Raw genomic sequence first — 17671 nt, forward strand, 5'->3', positions numbered from 1 at the left:
AGAAGGTCCTAAAAACCCAAATCTTCAACTAGTAGCCAGTCTTCTGAGACAGTATGTTGAGGATAATCTGGAGTGAACCACTCTGATTCTTTGGACTATGCTCCTGTCTGGACTCGAACCTCTGTGCTACTCTGCTGAATTAGATCACTTGGGAAAAGTAAAAGCTCTTTTTCCTACTTGAAGCCTAATCTTTTCGTGGGTCACTAGCTTCCAACCTTTATTTTTTAGGTAGTAGAATTTATTGAGTTTTTGTTTCCTTCCCTCTAATGAAATGATGAATGAAACCCAAGATACAAAATATTTAAATAAAACTGTTGAAATTGGGAGGAAGCCTCCCCTTATAGTTCATAACCCTATTCCTGGGCATTTTAGAACAATATGAAAATTCTTAGACTTAAAACATGTTTCTTTGGCCCCTTAAACTCATCCTCTAATCATTTCTCTTAAGGTCTTACCTCTGGGAGCTAGGAAGTGGTAAGAAAATACACGATTATTAAGGAAGGAAAGTTTGCCCTGCTGAAATCTAGATAAGTTTTAGACTAAGTACCCATTCTCATCTTGTCCATAGTTCGGAGGTAGTGTTCAGTCCTCATGAGTATTATTGTTAAAAAAGTTTTAGGAACAGGGGTGTAGCTCAGTGGTAGAGCATTTGTGTAGCTTGAGGTTCCCTAGCATGCCTCCCACTCAAAGGAAAAAAAAAAAATTTCAGGACATACAGCTCTCAGAAGAGATGGTATACAAAAGAGGATCCAAAAATTGGATCCAAGAACAATATTGAACCAGGTGTGGTGTTGTATACCTGTAATCCCAGCTACTTGGGAAGCTTAAACCAGAGGATCACAAGTTTGAGGCCAGCCTCAACAATATAGTGAAGTCCTATCTCAAAATATAAAGGATTGGGCTGGGTGTGGTGGCACATACCCGTAATGCCAGTGGCTCAGGAGGTTGAGGCAGGAGGATTGCAAGTTCAAAGCCAGCCTCAGAAACTTAGTGGGGCACTTTACAATTTAGCAAGACCCTGTCTCTAAATAACTCAGTGGTTGAGCATCCCTGGGTTCAATCCTCAGTACCAAAAATAAGTAAATAATAAAGGGCTAGGGGTGTTGCTCAGTGGTAGAACACTTGCATTGCATGGGTGAGATCCTGGAGTTTAATCCACAGTACTGCCAAAAAAAAAGACAGTGTGTAGGAATATTAGGACTTCTCAGTCCATAAGCTCTTGTCACCAGATCCATAGTCTATTTTTATCTTTGGCTTAAGCCCTCTGGGCCTTCAAAAGCATTTCATTTTCTCTGAAGATTACAGTATTTCACTAGTACTTTAAACTTCTGAAAATGGACAAGAGACTAATCTCACAATTACCTTGTTTTTAAATGCTCTGAGAGGGGCGTTGTGGGGTATGTGGCTCTATGGGTGGTAGAGCACTTTCCTAGAGTGCACTGAGGCCCAGAGTTCAATCCCGGCACCACATAGAAAACTTATCATAAATTAAAAATACCCGTAGACTTATTAAGTTATGAAACACTATTAAAGATTTTATGAGCTGGGTGTGGTGGCACCTGCTGTAATCCCAGCAGTTCGGGAGGCTGAGGCAGGAGGATCACGAGTTCAAAGCCAGCATGTGAGATGCTAAGCAACTCAGTGAGACCCTGTCTCTAAATAAAATACAAAAAAGGGCTGGGGATGTGGCTCAGTGGTTGAGTGCGACTGAGTTCAATCCCTGGTCCTACCCCCACAAGAAAAAAAAATTATAACAAGGTACGTTGAACCACATAAAGATGGCTGTACTCAGCTACTCTTACAGAAAAAAAAATAGTATTTTAATAAGGTTGAAACTCTTAATAATTGGTTATTGCAGGTAATCTGAGTAGTTTGAATTAGAACCTCATACAGGTTCTATTATCCTCACATATGTTGTTTTTATTCCAGAATTTATAAGTTTTCCTCCTCGCTTAGTTCCTTTTCCTTTCTGGTAATGGTATATTTTTCTATTATCAGAGAAACCATATGTCAGAGTGTATGGTTCTTCATGGTATGCATGTCTATGGCAAATCCAACCATTAGGAGTGCTTCTCATATTGCAGGAAATTTATATATGAATTGGATGGCCAATTTTATTCTTTGGTACAATTACTAAATTGATGATATTGAATCATTTCTGTAGCATGGTAATTAGCATATTGTGGAACTAGAAATCTTTAGGGAATTGTGGACTTTTTAGAAAAATTTTTATGGTGTTATTTCTATGAAATAACAACAGAAATCATTTTCTTTATTAAATATAGCTGTATGTGTGACTTCTTAATACTAGGTATGCAGTTAGAAATAGTTGTAGTTAGACTTATGCTAATTATGTGTTACCTTTCACATTTTAAAAAAAATAATATTTAAAAGTAATTTTTCCATTTATAAAACATCTATGAAACAAATTGATCATTCCTTTTCTTTTATATGTTTTTTGTTTTGTTTTTTGTTTTTTTCCTATTTTCAGTTACAGCAACCCCAGCAGACCCTTTTAACACAGGTTAGTTTGGCATTACTTTATTTCTTTTGATTATCTGAATAAAGAGTAGACTAATGTTTTATTTCTATTCTAGTTTTTATTTCAGAGTTTAAAGGTATTTGTTGTATTCACATAATAATTTAGCAGTATATTGCTAAATAAAGGTGAAAAAATTTGTTATTGTGTTTTGATTGCAAACCCAACTGTTGTATAGCTTGAATAAATAAGAATTTTTATTTTAAATTTAATACTGATTTTTTGCTTTTATATTTTCTTTATAGCTAAAGTTTTGGAAATTTTTGGATGTTTAATTTTTAACTTGACCTTAGTAGGTAAAGTCATCATGTTATCAGTTTGATTTTTGAGCAACATTAAAATGTTTTGGAACTTTTGGGCCTGATGGTATAGTTCTGGTAGAGTGCATGTTTAGCATGTGTGAGGCCCTGGATTTAATTCATACCTAGCGCAAAAAATAAAAATAAAGTTTTGAATTTTTAATATGTACTGCTATCTTAGAGCTTGTTACAAACCATTTAGTTTCTGTCATATAATTTTTTTTTCTTACAACCCTTTAAAAGGTGTTAAAAACATTCCTTGCTTATTAACTAAGGCGTTGGGCTGTATTTGGCCAATGGACCATGGTTCACTGGTATTTTTGTACAGTAAATATTAAGCAGTTGTTAAAAATGGAACAGAATCCCCATGCTAGGGATTGAACCCAGGGCCTTGTACATGCTGTGTACCCCCCCCCCCCCTTACCACTGAGGTCCACACTCATCCCTAGAACTTAAGTATGAATGTAAAATTATATCTCAGATATGGGAGGTAGAGGAAAAAGTATGGTGCAATATGCATTGTATGTTTCCATTTACTTAAGAGGGAAGAGGAGGATATCATTTATCAGTGTGTGCATTATCTCCAAAAGGCCCTTGATAGTAAAAGGTGATGTGATTGCTTCATGCATAGGAAACTGGGTGGCTGAGGAACAAGGATAGGAGAGAAGCTTTTCACTGTGTAACTTTTTGTATCTTTTTAGTCTTTTTTAAAAGTAAAGGATTAAAAGTATTTTTTAAAAGAAAAATGCAGTACATTTAAGAAATCAATTAATCTGTTCTTATTAAAGAACTAAAATCCAGTAATACCGATCTTACTTTCAATTCCCAACATGAGAATTTCAAAATTAAATAGAATAGCTGTAGAAGTTTCTTTCCTTACCATAACGTCTCCCAATGTGTGCCCATAAAGTATAACTATCTTAAGATGTTAAAGAAAATTTTTGAGGATTTTTTCCCCCCACTATTGGGGATTGAACCTGGGGTACTCTACTACTGAGCTACATCCCCTTTTATTTCTGAGGATTGAGCCCCTGAGTGCTTTACCACTGACTTAAATTCCCCTGACCTTTTGTTATTTATTTATTTATTTATTTTTAAACATCAAATTGTATACTTTATTTTTATGTGGTGCAGAGGATCAAACCCAGTGCCTCACACATGCCAGGCTAGTGCTCTGCCACTGAGCTATAATACCAGTCCCTTTTATTTTTATTTTGAGACAGGGTCTCACTAAGTTGCTTTTGGCTTCCCTAGGTTGCTGAGGTTGGCTCTTGAATTTATGATCTTCCTGCCTTAAGCTTTCAAATTGCTGGGATTATAGGCATGCACCACCATACCTGCCTTTTTATTTTGAAACAGGTATTTGATACACTGTCCACAATAGTTGTGAACTTGTGATCTTCCTGCCTCAACTTCCCAAATACTGGTGCACCACCAGACATAGTGTTTTTTTTGTTGTTGTTGTTTTTTGAAGTGGTGTCTTTGCCATGTTGCCCAGTTTCATATAAAACTTACGGATACAAGTATTCCTCCTGCCTCAGCCTCCAAGTAGCTTGGACTACAGGAAGAAATTTATTTATTTTTGGTACTAGTGATTAAACCCAGGGCACATAACCATTGAGCCACATTCCAAGCCATTTTTGTTTTTTATTTTGAGACAGGATCTCACTAAGTTGCTGAGGCTGGGCTCAAACTTGCCTAAGTTGATGAAATACTGAGTTCCTTGACTGAATTTTGGAGTTTCCTAAACCTTTAGTATGCTGATAAGGATTTTGATTTTTTTGTTTGTTTGTTTTTTGGAGGGGGGGTGCTGGAATTGAATCCAGGGGTGCTTTACTACTAAGCTACATTTTCGGTTTTTTTATTTTGAAAAATGGTTTAAGTTGCTGAGGCTGGCCTCTAACTTGTGATCCTCCTGCCTCAGCATCCCAAATAGTAAGGATTATACAGGCATCTGACATTACACCCAGCTTTTTTGTTTGTTTTTTTGGTGGTGGTACTGGTGCTTGAACGCAGGTTCTTGCATAGACTGGGCAAGTTCTCTTGCACTGAGCTACATCCCCAGTCTTTTCTGGACTTTGAATTTCTAAAAGGGAGTTAAAATAATGTTTTTACAATTCATTGCACGATGATTCTTTTGCCTTGGAGCAACCCTGAAACTTTTTGAGGAAAGTTATGGATGAAATAAGTTAAATATTATTTTATAGATTTTCAGACTTAGTTCTCTCAAGGTGTACATACATGTATTTTATAACTTCATATAATTTTTAACATTTTGAGCTAAAATTGTCATTTTTAATTTCCAGGTAATTTCAAGTCATTATCTTAATATGATGTTGATTTTCTTCAATAGCCAGCTGTTGCGCTGCCTACAAGCCTTAGCCTGTCTACTCCTCAGCCTGCAGCACAGATAACTGTATCTTATCCAACACCACGGTCCAGTCAGCAACAAACCCAACCTCAGAAACAACGTGTTTTCACAGGAGTGGTTACAAAGCTACACGATACATTTGGATTTGTGGATGAAGATGTATTCTTTCAGCTTAGGTAAACTTCATTAGGTGTTGGGATGACTTATTGAATTCTGTATAAAGTACTCGTGATAAGATAAGCTAAAATTTTCTATTTTAATCATTCAGTTTGTATTATGGTCCTGTCTGTGATGTGTTTGGGTGGAAAAATGTAGTTAAGTATATGTTTTGATTATTGAACACCAACTAATTGTGAATTCTTTTTTTTAGTTGTAGATGGACACGATACTCTATTTATTTATTTATTTTTTAATGTGGGCTGGGGATCAAACCCAGTGCCTCACACATGCTAGGCATGCAGTGTACCACTGAGCCACAACCCCGGTTCTAATTGTGGATTCTTTATAAATATTTTCTTAGAACTAGGTGGCATTTCTAACTCTTCATGGGCAGACTTTGAGATTGGGGGTTGAGTAATTATGACTTTTAAATCCTAATATTCTGGTTTGCCATGCTGATGATATAGACTAAGAATTTTTTTTTTTTTAATTGAAAAGTTAGTGAACAGGATCAAATGGTTGATGGACAAACATTGACAATAGTACTTTGGTTCCTTTATGGTAGTTGTAGGCAATATGAATTTTCTTAGATATATCAAGAATATTTCTAATGAACTTCCTTAGAATGGTCACATTTGGGACTCAGTTGCTGTAGAAGATTTTTGTATAAAAGGGATTCCCATTTTTTTGTCTTCTTTCCAAAACCTGAAGCAAATTTTACTTTGGGGCTCTAAAAGTTAGTGCCATAAGCAGAAGGGCATAACTTAGGAGATTATGAGGTGGTAAATTATTTCTTGTACTTCAAAACTTCTGTTTATATATAGAGGGTGAAACGTTCAGTTCTGAAATGAGTCTACAGATATATCTACTTTTGTAAGAGCTCTCCAGTCTTCCATTTCTGGTATAGTGTGTTTTATTTATTTATTTATTTATTTATTTATTTATTTATTTATTTATTTATTCATAGTTATAGATGGACACAATACCTTTATATTTATGTGGTGCTGAGGATCGAACCTGATGCCTCAATTGTGCTAGGCAAATGCTCTACCACTGAGCTACAACCCAGCCATATAGTGTATTTTGTGTGTGTCTGTGTGTGTGTGTGTATGTGTGTGTGTGTGTGTGTGTGTGTGGCTGGGGATTGAACCCAGGGCCTTTTGCATGTGAGGCAAGTACTCTACCAACTGAGCTATATCCCCAGCCCCATAAAGTGTAGTTTTAAATGCTAAGTGTGTAAATTTGAGGCGGGGGGCAATGTCTTTTTTTTTTTCCCAAAAAATATTTTTTAGCTGTTGATGGATCTTTATATTATTTATTTGTATGTGGTGCTGAGAATCTAACCCAGCGCCTCACACGTACAAGGCAAGCACACTACCACTGAGCCACGACCCCAACCCCTTGGGGGGTGATCTCTTAATTGTGTTTATTTTTTTCCCCCCAGTGCCGTCAAAGGAAAAACTCCACAAGTGGGTGATAGAGTATTGGTTGAAGCTACTTATAATCCTAATATGCCTTTTAAATGGAATGCACAAAGAATTCAAACACTACCAAATCAGGTACATAAAATATTGAACTAATTATCATGGGAATTTGGTAATTGAGTCTTCCATTTGACAAAAAACATTTTATCTCTTTTGTTTTTATTAAGAATCAGTCCCAAACCCAACCTTTACTGAAGACTCCTCCTGCTGTACTTCAGCCAATTGCACCACAGACGGCATTTGGTGTTCAGGCTCAGCCCCAGCCTCAGTCACTACTGCAGGCACAGATTTCTGCGGCTTCTATTACACCACTATTGCAGACTCAGCCACAGCCTTTATTACAGCAGCCACAGCAGAAAGGTATTGCGTGCATGTATTCTTATTTTTAATTTCAGACTAATGTGTGTTATGATTTATTTGTTCAAATATAAAGAACATGCTTTTAATTATAAAATAGGCAGGGACATCCAGGAGGTTGAAAAAGAAGGATCTCTTGAGCAAGTGAGTATATGACCAGACTGGGCAATATAGTGAGACCCTGTCTCAAAATATCTAACAGGGACTTTGAGGAAACTTGAAAGGAAGCTTAAATATCTTGAACAAAACATCCTGTAATTCTCCACCTATATGGAAGTAGTTTTGTTTTATTTCTTGTAGTGATAACAAATTCAGTGAATAGGAAATTCAAAGATATGTTTCTTGTGTACTTAAATATCAGAACTGTTATCCCTTGTGCCCCCTTTTGGTATCACATACCAACAATATTTTATTTATACATGTGAATCTTTTCTTTTTAATTAATTAATTTTTATTCATTTTATTGATTTATTTTGGTACCAGGTATCAAACCCAGGGGTGCTTAACAACTGAGACACATTATCAGCTCTTCCCCCCAATACATGGAGTATAACTTATTCTAATTAGGATTTTATTCTTATGGTTGTACATGATGTGGAGTTACTCTTGTCTTATAGGAAAGGAAAGTTATGTCTGAATAATTCTATTGTCTTTTCTGTTTCCCTCTCCCCTCCCTTCCCTTCATTCCCCTTTGTTTAATCCAATGAACGTCTATTCTTCCCCTCCTATCCTTGCTTGTGCATTAGCATACACATATCAGAAAATTTAGCCTTTGGTTTTTTGGGACTGGCTTATTTCACTTAGCATTGATATTTTCCAGTTCCATTCATTTACCAGCAAATGAATAATATTTCATTCTGTATATATACCACATTTTCTTTATTCATTCATTTGTTAAAGGACACTTAGGTTAGTTCCATGGTTTAGTTATTGTAAGTTGATCTGCTATAAAACATTGATGTGGCTGCATCACTCTAGTATGCTGATTTTTAAGTTCTTTGGGTATAAATCAGGGAGTGGGATAACTCGATTAAATGGTGGTTCCATTTCATGTTTTCTGAGGAATCTCCATACTGCTTTCCATAATGGTTGCACCAATTTGAAATCCTCCTGTACATGTGACCTGGTGTTAGTAATTCTATTGTTATTGGGGATCATACCCAGGGGTACTCTACAACTGAGCTACATGCCCCAGCCCTTTTTATTTTATTTTTGGTATTGGGGATTGAACCTAGGAACACTCTTCCACTGAGCTCATTCCTAGCACCCCCTCTTTTTTTTAATAGTTTTTTAAAATAAGGGAATGTTTTTATACTTTGTTTTTATTTATTTGTTTTTATGTGGTGCTAAGAATTGAACCCAGTGCTTCACACATTCTAGGCAAGCACTCTACCACTGAGCTACAACCTCAGCCCCTTTCCAGCCCTTTTTATTTTTTGAGACAGTGTCTCACTAAGTTGCTTAGTGCCCTCACTAAATTGCTGAGGCTAAAAGCCTTAAACTTACTATTCTGCCTCAGCCTTCCAAGTTTCTGGGATAGTAGGTGTGTGTTGGCTACATCCAACCCTTGTTTATTTTTTATTTTGAGACAGAGTCTTGCTAAGTTGTCTAGGTAAGTTGTTTGGGTTTGCCTCTAACTGTTTCAGCTTCACGACTTGCTGTATATACAATTGTGTGCCACTGTGCCTGGGATTATACAGTGTTTAAAATGGCAGTTAGCCTGCTGCGTGCCATGATACATACCTGGAACCCCAGCAATTTGGGATGCTGAGGCAGTATGATCAAAAGTTGGAGGCCAGGGGCTGGGGTTATGGCTTAGTGGTGGAGTGCTCGCCTAGCATGTGCAGGGTCCTGGGTTTGATCCTCAGCACCACATTAAAATAGAGGTATTGTGTCCAACTACAACTAAAAAATAAATATTTAAAAAAAAAAAGTTGGAAGCCAACCTGGACCTGTTTCAAAACAAAAAATAGAAAAGATCTGGTGATGTAACTCAGTGGTAGAGTACCCCTAGGTTTAATCATTTTTATTTATTCATTTTTTAATAATTTTAGTTGTAAATGTACATAATAACTTTATTTTTTTATTTTTATAGATATATAATTTGGCATTTTCTCTTTCATTGTATGTTATTATACTAGAGCAAAGTGATAAAATGTATAACTCCATGGTGTAGCTATAGCAAAATTATAAAACCAGGTTACAGCATAATGCATTATTAATTTTAAATGAACATCTGATTGTTCACTACTCAGGTCAAAAAATACACATTGCTTGCTGGGAATATAGCTCAATTGGTAGAGTGCTTGCCTAGCATGCGTGAGGCCTTGGGTTCCCAGCACTACCACCACCAACAACAAAAAACACATTGCTAATACTTGTGTGTAGTGCTAGGGATCAAACCCAGTGCTGTATTTCATAACTGGCAAGCACTCTACCAGTGAACTACATCCCTCAACACCCATGTGCCTCCTTTTTTCTCAAAGTATATATCCTGAATACAATTTAGCTGTCTGCTTTTGACTTAATATGAGATTCCACTTATATTCTAGCTTGTGTAAGGTTTTTACACCATTATGTTAAAGTTTTTCTTTCTATTTATTTCATGTGGGTATAGTTTGTTCATTTTCATTGTGCATTTCCATTGTATGAATATTGTACAATTATCTGTTCTCCTTTACTAATCATTTGGTTATTTCTTATTTTGGTTTCTGTAAACATTCTCATGTGTGCACAGACAATGTGTGTGACTTTTTCTAGCATGTGCAGGGTCCTGAATGGAATTGTTAGGTGTGAGGAGTACATATATCTTCTTAGATAATACCAAACTGTGCCCAAACTACTTGTTTCCTCCAAGTATCTGACAGTTCTCTGATCTCTGAGTTTTTTTCCTCATAGTTTTCTTAAAATATCTTATTTTACAATTGTGAATTGGGATTTGAGTACCTATTTGTTTTGATACTAGGTTTTCAAACCTGGATCTCACATACTTAGCACTCTACCCCTGAGCTACAGTCCTTGCCCTAAGACAGGACCAGTTCTACAACAAAATGTGTAAATTATGATAACTGTGAATGAACAATTTTATTCCCAATTGTTAGACTAATTTCATCTAATCTCATAATACTTTTGTACTTTCTTTAAATGTGTTAATTTAATTTTATTTTTTTCTGTTTTTTTTTTGAAGCTGGCTTATTGCAGCCCCCTGTTCGTATAGTTTCACAACCACAACCAGCACGAAGATTAGATCCACCATCTAGATTTTCAGGAAGGAATGACAGAGGAGATCAAGTGCCTAATAGGAAAGAAGACCGAAGGTATGTTTTAAGAGTATAATATAGATGGTGGTGGTGATTACTCAAAATGTGAATGCATTTAATACCACTGAACTGTGCAGATCAAACTGGTTAATGTGATAAACTTCGTGTCACATACATATAACATTTTTTGGGCGGGGGGGGGGGTACCGGGGATTGAACCCAGGGGTACTTAATCACTGAACCACATCCAAAGCCCTTTTATTTTTTGCTTTGAGACAGGGTCTTAAGGCCTTGATAAATTGCTAAATTGCCCAGCAACATAACATTTAAAAAATACATTTTTGAAGAGTTAAAAATGTCTTGTTTTGGGGCTGGGGATATGTGGCTTAAGCAGTAGCGCGCTCGCCTGGCATGCGTGCGGCCCGGGTTCGATCCTCAGCACCACATACAAACAAAGATGTTGTGTCCGCTGATAACTAAAAAATAAATATTAAAAATTCTTTCTCTCTCAAAAAAAAAAGTCTTTATTGCCTATTACATTATTTCTTTAAAAAACTGCCATCATGCCAAAAATATTAGTAATAATTTTATATAAATTTACTTTAAGTCGTGAAAGGGAAAGAGAAAGACGTAGATCCAGAGAAAGATCACCTCAAAGGAAACGTTCCAGGGAGAGGTCTCCCAGAAGAGAGAGAGAAAGATCACCTCGGAGAGTTCGGCGTGTTGTTCCACGTTACACAGTGCAGTTTTCAAAGTTTTCTTTAGATTGGTAAGTTCTTTTTTTCTCTTTCAGTTATTAACTTTGTAATTTTAGTGTGGATTAGTGTGGAATGTGTTACAATCAGGATATTTTACCTGGGAGAATCATTATGTGCTGACATTTGGTGCTCTTATAAGGATAGAAATGCAATTTGAAGTATTATTTTATTTCTCTTCTAGAGTGTATTATTTATAGTACTCATAACTTTAATAAGTTATCAACCATTCAAAAAGAAAACCTCTAAAGGAAATTCTGTTGTGATGAAATCATTGCTTAACAGAATTATTTAAGATCCACATTTATTGATGAAGATCCACATTATATGTGATGAAGCAATAACAAGTAAACCAATTGTTTCAAGCTTATTTGTGATAATATAGTATAAAGTATGAATTGGATCTGCGTATATTCTGAGACCTATATAATTTACATGTGTTTGTGTCCATAAATAAATTATTGAGCTTTTGGAATCAGAGGTTGTGGCAAGTTACCAAGAACTTCTCAGTTTCATCTATAAAATCCATTAGCTTTCAGAATTATTGTTTGGTTCAGTATCTAGAGCACCCAGAGTGTGGCAATTTTAGATTTTCCTTAATTGATAATAGCAGTGAGTTATGATGGCAACTAGGGTTGGTAGATTTAACAGATGGAAAAAGCAAATGGACAGTAAAATAAGAAAATTTTTAAAAGCAGTGTCAGAACTGTTTGTCATAGGTGCAAATAATGTGTGTACTTGAATGACCTGAGAAGATATTGTTACACTTCAACAAAGAATAATTTTTAATATTTATTATGTTGGCCTTTCAAAAGTTGAAATTTCTGCATATTCAATTCTAGATCTGAAAAACAGTGTGATTTAGTGTACTGAATACCAAGAAATTCTTAACTGGTGACTTTGCTTGTTTATATTACTTCATTGTTTATTTACTCCTAACTTTGGCCAGATTAGCAAGTACTCTTAATTTATACTAGTTTTGTTGTTATCCTTTTTTACTATTAGGCTTAAAAAAATCTGTTGGTACCAAAACTACTTCATTCCCCAAGGTACTAAATAGAGGAGCTCTAATTTTTATGCATCTTTCCCAGTATTAAACACTATATAGGAAGAGTTGGTAAGATAATTGAGGCAGGCGCCATGGCTCACACCCATAAATCCTAGCAGGTTGGGAGGCTGAGGCAGGAGAATTGTGAGTTCAAAGCCAGCCTCAGCATCTTAGTGAGGACCTGTCTATAAATAAAATATAAAAAAGGGCTGGGGATGTGCCCTGCTATCAAAATAAATAAGGATATGAAATAGAACAGCTCCTACTAAAGATCACCTTCACAGTTTCACTTTTACTGCTAACAATATCAACCGAACCCATTACAAATAAACATCATTTTAAAGTTTCCATGTCTCCTTAATCTGTAGTTGTGGAAATTAAATTTTTTATACTAATATAATTATGAGCACTTATTTGCAATTAATGCTTTATGTGGACTTATGTCTGTTTTATCATAGATTTTTTTCCTATGGGGTAAAACTTCTTACATTCTAGTACTGAGAAACTATTACCTATACTTTGTTCCTTAAAAATAAAACTCAAATATATTTTGCACACTTTTGATACAATCTTTATTTATTTTTTTAGTTTTAGGTCGATACAATATCTTTATTTTATTTTTATGTGGTACTGAGGATCGAACCCAGTTCTTCATACATACTAGGCAACGTACTCTACCTCTGAGCCACAACCCCAACCCCTTGACAGAAGCTTAACCAGATAAAGTATAATTATATCAGCAGCCACAATAGAAAATTATCCCAAAATAAAATAAAAGTAAAATAAAATATTATTTTATTTTGTGATGTTGGGATTAAACCAGGGCTTTGTATATGCTAGGCAATTAGTCTGTTTCTAAGCTATATACCCAATGTATCTCTATTTTTTGTTTATAGGTGTCTGATAAAGACATCTCTACATAGAGATTAGTTTTTTTTTCTTTTCTCCTTCCTTTCTTCCTGTACTAGGGATTGAACCCAGGGGCACTTTACCTATGAAGTATATCCCCTCCCCTTTTTATTTTTATTTTGAGATGCGGGTCTCGTTAAGTTGCAGAGTCTGTCCTTGAACTGTCCATCTTCCTGACGCAGTCTCTTGAGTTGCTGGGTTACATATGTGCTCCAACATGTCCAGCAGAATTCATGTATGTGTTTCATTTTTTGGGTGTGTGTGGTAATGGCGTTGAACCCAATGGTACTCTAGTGAGCTACATCTCCAAATCTCCAGCCATTTTTTTTGTTTTGTTTTGAGATGGTCTCACAAAAGTGCACTCTTTCTGTCATAGCCTGGTGAGTTTCTAGAATTGGACCACCTCACCTACTCATTATGCTTTTTTTTTTTTTAGTTGGGCACAATACCTTTATTTTATTTATTTTTATGTGCTGCTAAACCTAGTACCTCACATATTCTTGGCAAGTGCTGTACCCCTGAGATATAACTCTGACCCTCAATTATGCTTTTTGTAAATTTTTTTTTTATAGTTGTAGATGAATACAACATCTTTATTTATCTTTATGTGGTGCTGAGGATAGAACCCAGGGTCTCACACATGCTAAGCAAGTACTCTACCACTGAGCTACAATCCCAGCCTGTCAGTTATGCCCTTTTGTTCAATTGTTTATCTTTGAGTTTCTCACCTTTAAAATCTGCTTTTTACAGGCTGGGGATGTGGCTCAAGCGGTAGCGCGCTCGCCTGGCATGCGTGCAGCCCGGGTTCGATCCTCAGCACCACATACACCGCCAAAAACTAAAAAAAAAAAACTTAAAATCTGCTTTTTGCGGAAAAGGAAACTAATTTTTTAAAATTTTTATTAGTTATTGATGGACCTTTATTTATTTTTTGTTTATATATGGTGCTGAAAATCAAACCCAGTGCCTCACACATGCTGGGCAAGCACTCTACCACTGAGCCACAACCCCAGCCCCAGGAATCTAATCTTTAAAATATCAGTGCCAGATTTAAAAGGCAAGAGTTCTATTTCCTTTTTACATAATAATAATAATTAAGTATTGATTTACTTAAATTCTTATAGAGAAGTATAGAGGTGTAGATAATATAAAGAACACATATATTTATTTCATTTGTATTTTAGTATTTGATTTTTAATTTAAGTGTATCGATCTACAAGCTTACTCTAGAATAGAACTTGAATTTGCTGAATAAGTCTGATTGAGGGGTATTTGAGTACTAATTTGGTATTACTCTTATCCCTTCTTTGTATGTATTTTGTGTGAATTATGATTTTCTCAAGTAATATACATTTTAAACTAAGTCAAAACTACTTTTGTTTCAATCTTCTCTAGAGCTGTGGGTTTTCTTTATTTCAAAGTGTCTTCTCTAATGAATTATAAGCTACATACAAAAAGTAGAGAAGTAAAGGTAACAGATACTGATAATTCAAAACTGCAACTATATACAAATTTTGAAAAATAAAATTTTCACATATCTCCATCTGAATTTGTACTTCATTTAATTGACTATTCTCAAATTGCTTTTTACTCTGTAAGGTTATTTAGCTTCAGAATTATGTGAATGTATAACCTTTGGTGTAAGGCTGCTTATTCACTACTTATGTCTGTTTTTCAGTCCTAGTTGTGACATGATGGAACTAAGGCGCCGTTATCAGAATTTATATATACCTAGTGACTTTTTTGATGCTCAGTTTACATGGGTGGATGCTTTCCCTTTGTCAAGACCATTTCAGCTTGGAAATTACTGCAATTTCTATGTTATGCACAGAGAAGTAGAGTCATTAGAAAAAAATATGGCCATTCTTGATCCTCCAGATGCTGACCATTTATACAGTGCAAAGGTTTGTATTTGTGATTTTCAGCTTAATTTCTTAATAGTTTTTCAAAAATAAGAGGATATGTGGAACCATTCTTTTTTTGGGAGGGGATATGGGGGATTGAACTCGGGGCACTTGACCACTGAACCATATCCCCTTAAGTAATTTAACCTCTTTGTGCCTCACTTATTATGTAATAAAATAATGGTTGTTTTAACATTTTAATCCTTATAAAAATGTGAAGATGAAGTTGAAAGTTGAATGTTATGACTTTTTTGTTTGTTTTTTTTTTAATATTTATTTTTTAATTTTCGGCAGACAGAACATCTTTATTTGTATATGGTGCTGAGGATTGAACCCGGGCCGCACGCATGCCAGGCGAGCGCGCTACCACTTGAGCCACATCCTCAGCCCTGTTTGTTTGTTTTTTGTACTGGGGATTTAACCCAGGGACACTTTACCATTGAGCTACATCCCCTACCTTTTTTATTTTTTATGACTTTTGGCCCCAGATAAAACTTAATATTGGTTGAATGCACTAAATTTTTGTCTTTAGGATAACATTTAGAATATGGCTATCAGAGTTAGTTTTCTTCTGGTTTAAAACATTGTTTGATCTAAAAAGCATCCCTTAAATCTCGAGTGGTGGCAGGCAGACATTCATAGTCAGGTAATACAGTTTGTTGAGTCAAGTTGGCAGTTGTGAAGGACTCAATTTGGTTTGTTAAGAGATGCCCCAAGCTGGGAGTGGTGGCTCACGCCTGTTATTCCAGCAGCTCAGGAGGCTAGGCAGGAGGATCTCAAGTTCAAAACCAGCTTCAGCAATTTAGCAAGATTCTATCTCTAATGAAATACAAAAAGGGGTTAGGGATGTGGTTCAGTGGTTAAGTGCCCCTAGATTCAATTCCTGGTAAAAAAAAAAAAAAAAAACAAAAAAAAACAAAACTCAAACCTGATAGAAAAGAATTCCAGAATATTTCTATGACAATAGCAATAGATTTTGCTATAATGGGATTTAGAATGTCTTTGGATGCTGTTAAAGTTCTTTTGAAATTAATCTATCATCCCTATTAATAACATCATTGTGGGTGGCTCAGTACTTTTTGGCAAAGGGTTTGAGAACCTCATGAGGTAAAATTTTGTTCCCTTTTCTTCCATAATATTTTCTATTTGTAAATTAAAATAATTTCAAAAATTTAAAAAAATCTTCCCTTGATAAGTTAAAACTTTATAAGGTATTTAATATTTTAACTTATTTCTGTAACATTTTGCATCCATTTTTGTGAGAAATTTCAAATAACTAAAATGTGAGTTTAAGTAGTAGTGCTTCTCATTTTTGTTTTTACATTACGTTAGACTTTTGACAGGATTGAATTATTTGACTATAATAGGTAATGCTGATGGCTAGTCCTAGTATGGAAGATTTGTATCATAAGTCTTGTGCTCTTGCTGAAGACCCACAAGAACTTCGAGATGGATTTCAACATCCTGCTAGACTTGTTAAGGTAAAATAAACTATTTGTTTTATCTTTAGGTGTATATTCATTTACCTTAGTGCTTACTGTGTATATGTGAAATTTAAAAACAGCATATTTTTAATCTTGTTTAGTTACTACATGATTTTAGTATTATTAAGGTACTCACAATTTAATGATACAGATGTCTTTCTCACTGCAGATTGTGGCTATACTTTATTTGTGTATAACGACTTCAACTGTCATTTTGATTTGTTGTATTTGTAGCATATTAAAATCTTAGTGATAATGGGATTTAGAATATCTTTGGATGCTGTTAAAGTTTGCATTATAGCTTGTTTCTTTAAAAGAATGCTAACTGAAGAAATATTATAGAAGGATGAGTTATGATGTGTAAATCCTATTCCATTGCTGAAATGCAGTGTGGAACACGATGAACTGAACTCTTCCTTGACTGACAGATATCTGAGGTAGTAAAAATGATATTGGAAAGGTTTGTACCTTTCCTTTTCAAGTATTTATTTGTAATTTCACAAGTTATATAATGTATGTAAGTGATTCTTTGTTTTGAATTAGTTTTTAGTGGGCATGAAAGGCAAGGATGAAGCCATGGCCATTGGTGGGCACTGGTCTCCTTCGTTGGATGGACCAGACCCTGAAAAAGATCCCTCCGTGTTGATTAAGACTGCTATTCGTTGTTGTAAGGCTCTGACAGGCATTGATCTAAGTGTTTGCACACAATGGTAAGTATCAATTCATTTCTTGATTAGAAATATTTAATAGATTTGTAGATGTTCTTATCGATCAGCCTTTTCCCCTTCCTTATTTTAGCAACACTGGTCATGCAGGTAATCTCAAAGGAAAATCCCCATTTGTAGCAAAAGTTTATTTGGTGCCAAAAATGTTTTTTGGAAAAAGGATTAAGAACTAATCAAAATATACTGAAAATTTAAATGTTTTGTTATGCTGTACTTTGGAAGTTTGGTTGTATGTTGAAAATACTTTTCATTTCATGTATAGCTGGAGAAGATCGTCAAGAGAGAACTTCATTTCATTATAATTCTTTTGTTATTAAATGATGTAGTTGCTGATTATTTTTGTTCAGCCATATTTTCTCTTGAGGCTTATTTGTCCT

At 35.2% G+C, this 17671-nt stretch overlaps 1 protein-coding gene and 1 non-coding gene across 5 annotated transcripts in view; both read left to right on the plus strand.

Moving 5' to 3' along the window:
* Window positions 1-17671, plus strand: part of Ccar1 (cell division cycle and apoptosis regulator 1) — a 51043-nt gene that overhangs the window by 13980 nt on the left and 19392 nt on the right. For 3 of the 4 annotated variants that reach the window (XM_026394615.2, XM_077798304.1, XM_026394616.2), the window contains exons 5-13: window positions 2492-2524; window positions 5192-5385; window positions 6813-6927; window positions 7020-7212; window positions 10397-10526; window positions 11077-11238; window positions 14860-15085; window positions 16453-16566; window positions 17113-17279. In XM_026394615.2, the coding sequence (XP_026250400.1) occupies window positions 2492-2524; window positions 5192-5385; window positions 6813-6927; window positions 7020-7212; window positions 10397-10526; window positions 11077-11238; window positions 14860-15085; window positions 16453-16566; window positions 17113-17279 (1334 nt within the window). The remainder of the gene's footprint in view (window positions 1-2491; window positions 2525-5191; window positions 5386-6812; window positions 6928-7019; window positions 7213-10396; window positions 10527-11076; window positions 11239-14859; window positions 15086-16452; window positions 16567-17112; window positions 17280-17671) is intronic. The other variant, XM_026394617.2, reaches the window with a different exon arrangement.
* On the plus strand, window positions 16918-16982 carry LOC113187035 (small nucleolar RNA SNORD98). Its single transcript, XR_003301372.1, has one exon. It is a non-coding gene; the product is annotated as a small nucleolar RNA SNORD98 (small nucleolar RNA).

Source organism: Urocitellus parryii, chromosome 5 (genome assembly GCF_045843805.1).
Source record: "Urocitellus parryii isolate mUroPar1 chromosome 5, mUroPar1.hap1, whole genome shotgun sequence".
NCBI classification, from domain to species: Eukaryota; Metazoa; Chordata; class Mammalia; order Rodentia; family Sciuridae; genus Urocitellus; species Urocitellus parryii.